The 12,936-nt window shown below is 38.1% G+C and overlaps 1 protein-coding gene across 2 annotated transcripts in view; it reads right to left on the bottom strand.

Annotated features, from left to right (window-relative positions):
• Nucleotides 1-10,442, bottom strand: part of kcnq1.1 (potassium voltage-gated channel, KQT-like subfamily, member 1.1) — a 127,297-nt gene extending 116,855 nt beyond the window's left edge. For both annotated transcript variants that reach the window (XM_061974820.2, XM_061974819.2), the window contains exon 1: nucleotides 9,923-10,442. In XM_061974820.2, the coding sequence (XP_061830804.2) occupies nucleotides 9,923-10,281 (359 nt within the window). In that variant the 5' untranslated portion in view covers nucleotides 10,282-10,442. The remainder of the gene's footprint in view (nucleotides 1-9,922) is intronic.
• Between the last annotated feature and the right edge of the window lie 2,494 nt (nucleotides 10,443-12,936).

Here is a 12,936-nt window from a genome sequence, read left to right as displayed (position 1 = left end):
ACCCGAGGCATTTGCGGATCCTTACAACTTGTTTTAACTGATGTCCGCTGTAATATTGGCACAGATGACAAATAATACGTATGTACCTGCCTCTCAATCTCCGTTCTAATTCATCCCAAAGGTGTTCTATCGGGTTCAGGTCAGGACTCTGTGCAGGCCAGTCAAGTCCATCCACACCAGACTTTGTCATCCATGTCGTTATGGACCTTTCTTTGTGCACTGGTGCACAGTCATGTTGAAAGAGGAAAGGGCCCGCTTCAAACTGTTCCCACAAGGTTGGGAGCATGGAATTGTCCAAAATATTTTGGTATCCTGGAGCATTCAAAGTTCATTTCACTGGAACTAAAGGGCCAAGCTTAACTCCTGAAAAACAACCCTACACCATAATTCCTCCTCCACCAAATTTCACACTCGGCATAATGCAGTCCGAAATATACCGTTCTCCTGGCAACCTCCAAACCCAGACTCGTCCATCAGATTGCCAGATGGAAAAGAGAAGGCGTCTCCACTGCTCTAGAGTCCAGTGGCGACGTGCTTTACACCACTGCATCCGACGTTTTGCATTGGACTTGGTGATGTATGGCTTAGAAGCAGCTGCTCGGCCATGTAAACCCATTTCATGAAGCTCTCTGCGTACTGTACGTGGGCTAATTGGAAGGTCACATGAAGTTTGGAGCTCTGTAGTAACTGACTGTGCAGAAAGTTGGCAACCTCTTTGCACTATGCGTTTCAACATCCGCTGACCCCTCTGTCAGTTTACGTGGCCTACCACTTCGTGTCTGAGTTGCTGTTGTTCCCAAACTCTTCCATTTTCTTATAATAAAGCCAAAAGTTGAGTTTGGAGTATTTAGGAGCGAGGACATTTCACGACTGGATTTGTTGCACAGGTGGCATCCTATGACAGTTCCACGCTGGAAATCACTGAGCTCCTGAGAGCAGTTATTTTTTCACAAATGTTTGTAGTCTCCATGCCTAAGTGCTTGATTGTATACACCTGAGGCCGGGGGCAAGTGATTAGGACACCTGATTCTGATCATTTGGATGGGTGGCCAAATACTTTTGGCAATATTGTGTATTTTCGAAGGAATTTTTGGACGAAAATCATGGAAACAAAACTTTTGAATGTCTTAAAGTTCATCTTAAAGGCTCTGTAGATTGATTGAAGGATTTTTACATCTGAAGAAAAAGACAGTTTGTGCCCTGACTGACACTATTCTAGAGGAAGTTTGCTATTGTTTTGGGCTATCTTGCCGAAAGTAAATCAGTTGGCTTGCAGAAATGCAGCGTGAAGCGTTTTGTGTACGCTTTATTATTCGCCATTAATATACCTGCTTTATTCTATATCTCATTCGTATTTTGTTCGGGAGTCCGAATTAAGCCGGCATTCTACATTTCCTTAGCTAACTTCTTAAATGAATGTCTGTTTCTTTTATTAGACTTAGACTTAGACAAACTTTAATGATCCACAAGGGAAATTGTTCAACACAGTAGCTCAGTTACAATGATGGAAAGTGTAAGGATGGAAAGGACAATGCAGGTATAAATAGACTAACATAGTGATAAAAAAATCTAACATATATACAAATATATACATAATATGTGTACAGAATAATATATATACAGATATATTATATTATGTCTATAACATATATACAATATATACCAATGACCATGTACAATATTATAGTATATACAGTATATGTGACAGCAGCAGCTGTTTTTCTACCATTGATGCACTTAAAAAAAATTTGAATGGCATCTGCTACTAAGGGTCGTCTCCTGCCGCACGCCCCCTCGAGAGATCTTGTTTCCAATCGCATAATCCAGGTGTGTTCGGCCGACTCTTCAAAAACTGAACACGATGGGATTAAGGTGTTTCCGTGTCGGAGGCTCGTTTAGAGCCAAACAATTTGAGAAGTCGGACTAATTTAGTGCAAGGACACATACTGACTACTGATCACAGACAGACACATATTGCCAGTTATCAGTGCACACACCGCTCAGTATCACAGCACAGATGGAAGTGAGCGAAAGGATTACATCCTACATTCCAAACGACTTCCATATGTGGAATGTGCATCCAACTGGTTTTCATAGCCTCTAAGAAATGTGTGGTACACTGGAACAAATAAGAGTTCACTTGGCACACATGTGGAAATAGGCCTGGGTTACATGGGTTTTATCAACTAATATACAGTCGCGATCAAAGGTTTACATACACTTGTAAAGAACATAATGTCATGGACGAACATAATGTTTCATCTGACCACAGAACTTTCCTCCAGAAGGTCTTATCTTTGTCCATTTAATGTCAGGTGAAACAAAAATGTAGCTGTTTGGCCACAATACCCAGCAATATGTTTGGAGGAGAAAAGACGATGCCTTTAATCCCAGGAACAGCATTCCTACCGTCAAGCATTGTGGTGGTAGTATTATGCTCTGGGCCTGTTTTGCTGCCAATGGAAATGGTGCTTTAAATGGGACAATGAAAAAAGGAGGAATACCTCCAAATTCTTCAGGACAACCTAAAATCATCAGCCCGGAGGTTGGGTCTTGGGCGCAATTGGGTGTTCCAACAGGACAATGACCCCCAAACACATGTCAAAAGTGGTAAAGGAATGGCTAAATCAGGCTAGAATTAAGGTTTTAGAATGGCCTTACCAAAGTCCTGACTTAAACATGTGGACAATGCTGAAGAAACAAGTCCATGTCAGAAAATCAACACATTTAGCTGAACTGCACCAATTTTGTCAAGATTAGTGGTAAAAATGTCAACCAGAAGCTTGCCAGAAAATTGTGGATGGCTACCAAAAGCGTCTTATTGCAGTGAAACTTGCCAAGGGGCATGTAACCAAATATGAGCATTGCTGTATGTATACTTTTGACCCAGCAGATTTGGTCACATTTTCAGTAGACCCATAATAAATTCATAAAAGAACCAAACTTCATGAATGTTTTTTGTGACCAACAAATATGTGCTCCAATCACTCTATCACAAAAAAATAAGAGTTGTAGAAATTATTGGAAACTCAAGACAGCCATGACATTACGTTCTTTACAAGTGTTTGTAAACTTTTGATCGCGACTATATTCATTTTTGTTTTGGACAATTTAAAAAATAAAACATTTTAGTTTTGCCTTATCTTGCTAAGGTGCATCTTTGCCCCAATGAACTTCCATATACGTTTTGCACACCTCCCCTTACGTTTGTTGAGTCTTGATCAAACAAAAATTTTATTTTCCTAAATTATCTCTGTCATTTCTACTTATTGTTTTATTTGAAAAAGTAAGACACTTTTTGTGAAGAATATCTGAGTTTGTTTTTCATTGCATATTGTATGTCGGGGTGTACAGGCACATACATTCATTAAAACAACAACCTTGAAGCTAGATACAGGCATCTGAGCACCCTTTTAAAAAAAAGAAGAGTAAAACTGATGAAAAAAGAGGAACATTTCTATCGCCACAGACTGCGTTTTTTAGATGCATTTCTACATTATATTTTACCTTTAGATGTATTCTCATCGACCAACCTTTTTTGGCTGACTTTTTGACACTTACATGTCCTATGTACCACATTATTTTTGTTTTTTTAGTAGATAATTTACTAACATTATAATCATTGAAAATGTAATGCAAAATGATATTCTATTACCGTATTTTTCGGAGTATAAGTCGCACCGGAGTATAAGTCGCACCTGCCGAAAATGCATAATAAAGATGGAAGAAAACATATATAAGTCGCAATGGAGCCCGGCCAAACTATGAAAAAAACTGCGACTTATAGTCCGAAAAATACGGTACTCAGAAAACGTTTCCCATTTAGCAACTCTATCCTGTAGCCACACCCCCTTGGGTAATATACTTCCAGTGATGTGACCTCTGTTTACATTCGTCACGTCCAAAATATACCTTCTCGCGGGCTAAATACTCTAGAACTACAAACTGGTTCGGTGTGCATCGCTCTCAGCACTTGAGCACGTGTATTCAACAGAAGAATTAACTGAACACAGTGAGCCCTCTTTTCATTCACTCACAATATTTGTATCGGTGGAAGGAGATGGAGGCGTCAGCTTTACACACACTGGAAGCACAGTCACGACTCACGACCTGCTGCAAAATAACACAAATTCGGAAAAAAAATATGATTACAAAGCCAAATGTCCCGTTTGTGGCAATATTTCAGCTTCAAATTGGATGGGTAATATGAGCCCATCAACACAAACAAATGGGCGAGAATGCCCTGATCACATGACGGTAGGGGTGCGCATATTAAGTATAATACCGGTATATTTTAGAAAGCAGTATATATTTGAGACAATACCGCTATACTGGTACTTTTTTGATGTGGCCGTTTGATCTTCTCTTCGCCTGACACGTAAAGAACAGGGCATCCTCTTTGGCTCACCCCCGCCCCTTACTACCTGCTGATCTGTATTTGGGATCTGCATAAGTGCTGAAAATGTGTGCGCATCAAACGTTGTTGTCAATAATCTTCTTCTTTTTCTCTATCTTCTTGTTATAGGGCATTCATCCTCCGCTGTTGCCATTTCTAATATAAAGTAGTGTAAAGTTCTTACTTATATCTGTCAGTAAATTCGCCATGGAAGCGTTAAAACATACCGTTGTAGTGAGTTTACATTGTTCACCCAAGGAACTTTAGTTATTAGAGAGTTCCGGTTGGACGGTTTTTCACGGGACTCATTTCTGGCGTTGTTATTGCACTAGGTACAACAAAGATGATGGGGAGAAGACGCTGTCAAAGGTGAGCCACGTAAATAAGACCGCCCACAAAACGGCGCATCCTGAAGTGACTGTCATAAAGCGACTTGAAGATGGTCTGCAAAACATAATCTATGCAACATTTTGACCAAGGAACCACCATTACATGTTATGTAGACCACAAGGAAGTGTTTTCAATTGAGAAAAAAATCATAATATGACCCCTTTAATATTAAAAAAGACCTGAATAGACCCGCTCATCGGCAGTGTGCCTTATAATCCGGTGCGCCGTATGGTCCAGAAAATACGGTAGCTAATTCATTGAGAACCGGTACTGATTCCCACGTACCAGGAAACAAACACCCTGAATGTAATGGTGGAGGTAACACTAAGCAAGGCCTGCTGTAACTCTCCATTGTAAGTGTTGTATTCCTCAAAAAATCCTGAAGGTTACGAGTCAAGAAAGTCAAGTGGTAGACACCAAAAAATTGTCCCTGAAGACATACGCTGATCCTCCACCAACATTAAAACCCTTACCGATGCTGACAAAAGCCCATAGTAACCATTAAACGGTATATGCGAGACTGGGACTTAGAGACTGAGCTTCAAGTTGGGCAGTGGGATCAACTCATGATTAGCTATGTGCAGATATTAAAGCATTGTCCTGTTGAAAGAAAGACTCTCGCCGTCTTCGGACAGATTTAAGCCTATCTCCACATAGCCAAATGCCAATTGATCCATGAGTAAGCCCTTTCAATAAATTGTAGACCCTTAATTTTTTGGTCATCAGTTTCAAATTTTATGTGGATTATTTATTTGCTAAATGTGAATATATGCAGGGTTTGTATAAGAGTTTATGATTTAAGTGACATAATTTAAATAGTGCTTACTTTCTGTTCTGTTTTGTTTACACACCTATCTCATTAGTCTTCCTTATGTTTTTGACCAATCAGCTCCTTGCCTTCCTTTTTGTTCCGAACTTCCAAATTCTTTATTCTAATTTTTTTCTGGAGTCGACTTTTTCACAATCTCTGGAGTTTTCCGTCTGTAGCTCCGACTGTCCTATTTGCCATCAATCAAAATAGGTTGGCATAAATTAGACTTTACATTCAGGGTGCAAGCCAATAGGAGGAGAAAACATTCACTTTTATTTCCGAGAATTGAACTTCCCTTTCTCTGCATCCAGTTTTTGCCTGTGGCAAAGGATAATGACATGCACTTCTTCCACTCCCGTCCTTGCACGCTACACCGCTACAACAAAGATGACGGGGAGAAGACGCTGTCTTAAGGTGAGCCACATAAATAAGACCGCCCACAAAACGGCGCATCCTGAAGCGACTGTCAGAAAGCGACTTGAAGATGATCTGTAAAACATAATCTATGCAACATTTTGACCAAAGAACCACCATTACATGTTATGTAGACCACAAGAAAGTGGTTTCAATTTAGAAAAAAAAAATAATAATATGATTCCTTTAATGCGCCCTATAATCCGGTGTGCCTTATATATGAAAAAAGATCGAAAATAGATCATTCATCGGCGGTGCGCCTTATAATCCGGTGCGCACTATGGTCCGGAAAATACGGTACTTATTTTTTTGCTGATAGTGGACTGATATCAATATTGTACCAGAACACTCCTACAAATTAGTGCAATACATGCAGTGGCGGGCCGTGCGTTTTCCACCTTGGCCTTCAGTGATGTCCGACTTCAATGATTACCTCTCAAAATACCATCAATGATGTCACCACATGACCATTGTTGGAGATATACTATACAGGAACACATTTACGCACTACTGGGAATTGTACAAAACGGGTTATTTTCTGGCGCATTTAAAAATCAACAAACCTGTATCAGCAATTAAAACATATCGTATGTGATACTGTCAAAATTTAAATTGCAAAAAACATATTAACCGTGAAAAAATAAAGAAATAAAATATCTGAACTCACATTTCATCGCCGGGACAGCTGAGCTAGCTTCCGGGGCTGGCCGACATCGTCTCACAAGATGTAGTTTCTCTTTAAATATCCTTCTTGAAAATGGCCTTGCAAATATATGTGTTGTCTTGTCTAATCATAAAAGATGCAGACGAGGCGTGTTGGCTGAGTTCTTAAAGTTTACTCCACAGCGTGCTCATCAAAAACATCCCGCTGCATGTCTACAGTCAACAACCTAAACGGGGCTACTGCGCATGCTCTTCACTACTGTGGCATGCTGGGTAATGGAGTTCTTATGTTACCTAGCTCATAACATCACTATATATCTGCCTTAGGCCAGTGTTTTTCAACCTTTTCTGAGCCAAAGCACATTTTTTTCATTGAAAAATTTCTGAGGCACACCACCAGCAGAAAACATTAAAAAATGAAACTCTGTAGCCGATATTGACAAGAAAAAGTTGTTCTCGCAATTGTTGGATATGAATTCAAACCATAACCAACCATGCATCAATAAAGCTCTTGTCTCAAAGTAGGTGTACATCACGGCGTGACTTATTTTGAGTTTTTCTGTGTTATTTCTATGTGTAGTGTTTTAGTTCTTGTCTTGCGCTCTTATTTTGGTGGCTTTTCCTCTTTTTTTTTTTTTATTGAATTGATTGAAACTTTGTTTAGTAGATTGCACAGCACAGTACATATTCCGTACAATTGACCACTAAATGGTAACACCCGAATAAGTTTTTCAACTTGTTTAAGTCGGGGTCCACGTTAATCAATTCAATCTTTTGTTGGTATTTTCCTGTAGCAGTTTCATGTCTTCCTTGAACGCTATTCCCCGCACCTGCTTTGTTTTCACAATCAAGACTATTTCAGTTGTGCGGACGCTATCCTTTTTTGTGGGGACATTGTTGATTGTCATGTCATGCACGGATGTACTTTGTGGACGCCGTCTGCTCCACACGCTGTAAGTCTTTGCTGTCGTCCAGCATTCTGTTTTTGTTTACTTTGCAGCCAGTTCAGTTTCAGTTTCATTTTGCATAGCCATCCCTAAGCTTCAATGGCTTTTTTTAGCTGCACTCGCCTTTTGTTTATTTGTGGTTTAAGTGTTAGATACCTTTTTGCTTACAAGCTGCCTCCCGCATATTCCCGACATCTACAAAGCAATTAGCTACCTGCTGCCACCTACTGATATGGAAGAGTATTACACGGTTACTCTGCCGAGCTCCAGACAGCACCGACACTCAACAACGGCACATTTGCGGATTATAATTACTGGTTTGCAAAAAATATTTTTAACCCAATTAGGTGAAATTACATAATCTCCCACGGCACACCAGACTGTATCTCACGTCACACTAGTGTGCCATCACAGTGGTTGCAAAACACTGCTTTAGGCCATCTAGAAGGCCTTACTGACAACAACTCGTGATCTGATTGGCTATCGCAACTGTCTGTCAAACGTTTGTGTCCGTTCACTTACAGTGCAGACACCTGCATTATTGATTCTGAAGGCTCTAGGCAGATTTCGTACAACATGGCAACATAAGATAGCTGAATTCTGATTGGATAAAAACTCTATAACCTAAAAACAACAGTGCTGGAAGGAGCATAACATGACATGAAGAGAATATGAATACTTTTAGATATTTAGGGAAAGTAAATTAAAAAATTACTTTTATCTTTAATTATGAACATGATTTCTGGTTATGTTAGGCCAGCAGAGAAGGCGTTGCTCGCCCTGACGGCTAGGGATGATACTCGAAACCGATTTTCCCGGTTGTTCGATAAGAAAAGAACCGAGTCCTCGGATTCGAATCCCTTTTTGAAAACCGGTAACCGTTATCGAGACCACTATAGTAAAGAAAAAGAGCTGGTTCTTTATTCGAATCCCTGGGAACGAATCCCGTCCCGACCAGAAATGCTCCGTGGGACATCACAAGAAATGACGTCACGTAGCTCAGTCATTAGGCGCAGATAGGGAAAGCAGGAAAAACAATGGACCGGAAAAAGCGCTCCAAGGTGTAATAAAGTTCAAAACAAAAGGTATAATCCAATGAATAACTTTACTGAGAGATTTGAGCAGGGTACAAACACATGACGAACACTTTTACGACCAACCGGAAACATAGCAACCAGGCTAGCAACGCACCTCCTTTACGGCAGCTGTCGCAACGTTCTTAAAGCAACCGCAGCACATACATACATCTCCCTTTTTTAACTTTTGTTTTTCTTTCCTTGTAAACAAAACAAAATCACACTGTATATGTGTTGTCTGTCTAATTATAAATAATGCAGACGAGGCGTGTTGGCTGAGTTCTTGACGTTTACTTTCACAGCGTGCTCATAACCTCATTCTGAGCTGCCGGGTGACGACATGCAACAACACTTTTCGGGGCTACCGAGCATGCTCGTCACTCCCGTTGCATGCTGGGTAGTGTAGTTTTTATATTCCCTAGCTCATAACATCACATATTTCCCTCTATAAAGAAATAATGTTAACTCAATAAAGTGTATTTCTTTTTTTAGCTTTAACTTTTCATTTTTTTAGCATTGTAACCACATTTGCAAACAACTTTTCGCTTCATAGAATTTTTTTTCAATAAAGAAATAAAGTGCAAAAATGTCAAAGCATCATAACAAACAGTTATGTCAAATAGCAGCAGAAGTGCACTTTTTGGAGAGCTGTATTATTTTCAGTTTTGTGCCCAAGGGACTGATTTTATTTAACACTATATTATTATTTATACACATATAGTGATCACAGAGACAGGTTGTTTTTGTGTTACTGTATATATTTGTTTTTCTGAAAAATCCCACTTAATATACTTTGGGTAACAACAGTCAATATTTATTTATTTTATTTTATTTTTTTAGGGGGGTAACAGTCAATATTTATTTATTTATTAGATTTTTTTTTTCTTATATAATAAAAGTGAGCTTTTATTAAACCAAATATTGGGTGTTTTTTCCCATATACAACAACCTATCTGGACTCGATAAGATAATCGATACGGAATCAGTCCGATAAGAGGATTCGATAATAGGCTCGAACTCAATAATTTCTTATCAAACATCATCCCTACTGACGGCACACCACTGAATACATGTGATTTAAAGATATATACATTTTAACTTACAATATAACGAGGGCCAATAAAAAAACGCATCTTTTGGCCAAATTGGCCCCCGGGCCACTCTTTGGATACCGTTTTCTTCATACCCTTGTACCTCAATGGATTAGAAATAAGTTAACACTCACACAGTGCAGTGATAAATGACGCATTTCCAGCCGGACGGCCTTTCTAGAAAGTTATAGACACGTCCTTGGATGTAGGAGTGGGTGAGGACGGGCCGAGCTCCGCTGCTGTACACCGACATTCGCCCCGACATGCGGGGTTGAAGCAAGTAGGGCTGGAGATGAATTTGCGTCGGCTCGCTGGTTGTTTGGCGCTTGTCTGAATCCCGAGCGGGCATTTTGTTCATCTGAGAGAAAGAGTTGTCTCTGAATGTCCCTGGAGGGTCCGTCCCTGATGATGGCTCCCGGTCCGGTGAGCTCTGTCCCGGGGCCGCATCTGGATACTTCCGCCCGGTCCCCTGATGGTGAGGAAAAGTCGACATTTTCGCGTCTTCTCCGTGTGCTCTCAACGCTTCGTTAACTTTTTACTCCGGTTGTTTTTTTCGGTCAGTGATTCGAAAAGACACTCGCCCTGTGCGGGGGAACTAAATAGAAGTGACGCGTTTAACCATTTAGTTACCCGGGATTTGAACTTTCATGGTTGTTTACGTTTAGTGTGCCTTCCTTCAGACCCTCCTCCTCTCTTCCTTCAGACCCTCCTCCTCCTCTCGTATACTTGATTTAACTAAACTGTCACATTCACGCAGCGTCATTGGCAGACTCATACATTTATAGCTACTTATATGATGCCAAATGTGTGTTGCAAATGTCACGCTTCAATAAAAAAATTACTATAGACCCTTTTTTTTTCTTCTTTTTTTTTTCTAAAAATCTTTATTTACAATATGCAACATTTACCTAAAATCAACAAATAATAATAATTAAAACAAGTACAGAAATAGTACAACAACAGTACAAAACAGCGCCAGTAAAAAAGCATAACGCAACTAAAGAAGAATGCAAAAAAAATAATAATATATATATATATATATATATATATATATATATTTTTTTTTTTTGGTGTTTATTGTTAAAAAAAAAAAAAATATATATATATATATATATATATATATAATTTTTTTTGCATTCTTCTTAGTTTCTTTATGCTTTTTTGCTTTATTTATTTTTTTAACAATAAACAGCAAAAAAAATAATATATATATATATATATATATATATATATATTTATATATATATATATATATATATATATATATATATATATATATATATATATATATATATATATAATTTTTTGCATTCTTCTTTAGTTGCGTTATGCTTTTTTACTGGCGCTGTTTTGTACTGTTTTTGTACTATTTCTGTACTTGTTTTAATTATTATTATTTGTTGATTTTAGGTAAATGTTGCATATTGTAAATAAAGGTTTTTAGAAAAAAAAAAGGGTCTATAGTAATTTTCCTATTGAAGCGTGACATTTGCAACACACATTTGGCATCATATGGGGCGGCATGGCGTAGTGGGTAGAGCAACCGTGCCAGAAACCTGAGGGTTGCAGGTTTGCTCCCCGCCTCTTACCATCCAAAAATCGCTGCCGTTGTGTCCTTGGGCGGGACACTTCACCCTTTGCCCCCGGTGCCACTCACACCGGTGAATTGAATGATGAATGATAGGTGGTGGTCGGAGGGGCCGTTGGCGCAAATTGCAGCCACACTTCCGTCAGTCTACCCCAGGGCAGCTGTGGCTATGAAAGTAGCTTACCACCACCAGGTGTGAATGATTGATGGGTTCTACATGTAAAGCGACTTTGGGTACTTAGAAAAGCGCTATATAAATCCCAGTTATTATTATTATTATATAAGTAAGTAGCTATAAATGTATGAGTCTGCACAATGACGCTGCGTGAATGTGACAGTTTAGTTAAATAAATAAATATATATATATATATATATATATATATATATATATATATATATATATATATATATATATATATATATATATATATATATATATATTAGGGGTGTGGGAAAAAATCGATTCGAAATCGAAACGCGATTCTCACGTTGTGTGATTCAGAATCGATTCTCAAAATCAATTTTTTATTTATTTATTTTTATTTATTTTTATTTTTTTAATTTATCAATCCAACAAAACAATACACAGCAATACCATAACAATGCAATCCAATTCCCAAACCAATCCCGACCCAGCAACACTCAGAACTGCAATAAACAGAGCAATTGAGAGGAGACACAAACGCGACACAGAACAAACCAAAAGTAGTGAAACAAAAATTAATATTATCAACAACAGTATCAATATTAGTTACAATTTCAACATAGCAGTGATTAAAAATCCCTCATTGACATTATCATTAGACATTTATAAAAAAAAAAAAAAAAAAAGAACAATAGTGTCACAGTGACTTACACTTGCATCACATCACATAAGCTTCACAACACACTGTGTCCAATATTTTCACAAAGATAAAATAAGTCATATTTTTGGTTCATTTAATAGTTAAAACAAATGTACATTATTGCAATCAGTTGATAAAACATTGTCCTTTACAAATATAAAAGCTTTTTACAAAAAACTACTCCTCTGCTTGCATGTCAGCAGACTGGGGTAGATCCTGCTGAAATCCTATGTATTGAATGAATAGAGAATCGTTTTGAATCGGGAACATATCGTTTTTGAATCAAGAATCGTGTTGAATTGAAAAAAAAAATCGATTTTGAATCGAATCGTGACCCCAAGAATCGATATTGAATCGAATCGTGGGACACCCAAAGATTCACAGCCCGAATATATATATATATATATATATATATATATATATATATATATATATATATATATATATATATATATATATATATATACATACATATACATATATACATGATGTAAAGCCATAGGCTCACACAAGTTCCGTAAGTAATCCAAATTTGGAGCACAGCATCCTCGTTTTCACAGCTTTTTGGTTGTTAGAGGTAGAAAGTATTTTAAAGTAGAGTTCAAATTTTTTTTTTAAAGGCACAAAAAACAGGTTGGGTATTGAGAAACTTACATTTATGGATATAAAACTTAGCCAATAGTAAAATGAGGTTCCATCCATCCATCCACCCATC

The sequence above is a fragment of the Nerophis lumbriciformis genome, linkage group LG15, assembly GCF_033978685.3.
Source record: "Nerophis lumbriciformis linkage group LG15, RoL_Nlum_v2.1, whole genome shotgun sequence".
NCBI lineage: Eukaryota > Metazoa > Chordata > Actinopteri > Syngnathiformes > Syngnathidae > Nerophis > Nerophis lumbriciformis.
This window is presented reverse-complemented; position numbering and strand designations above follow the sequence as displayed.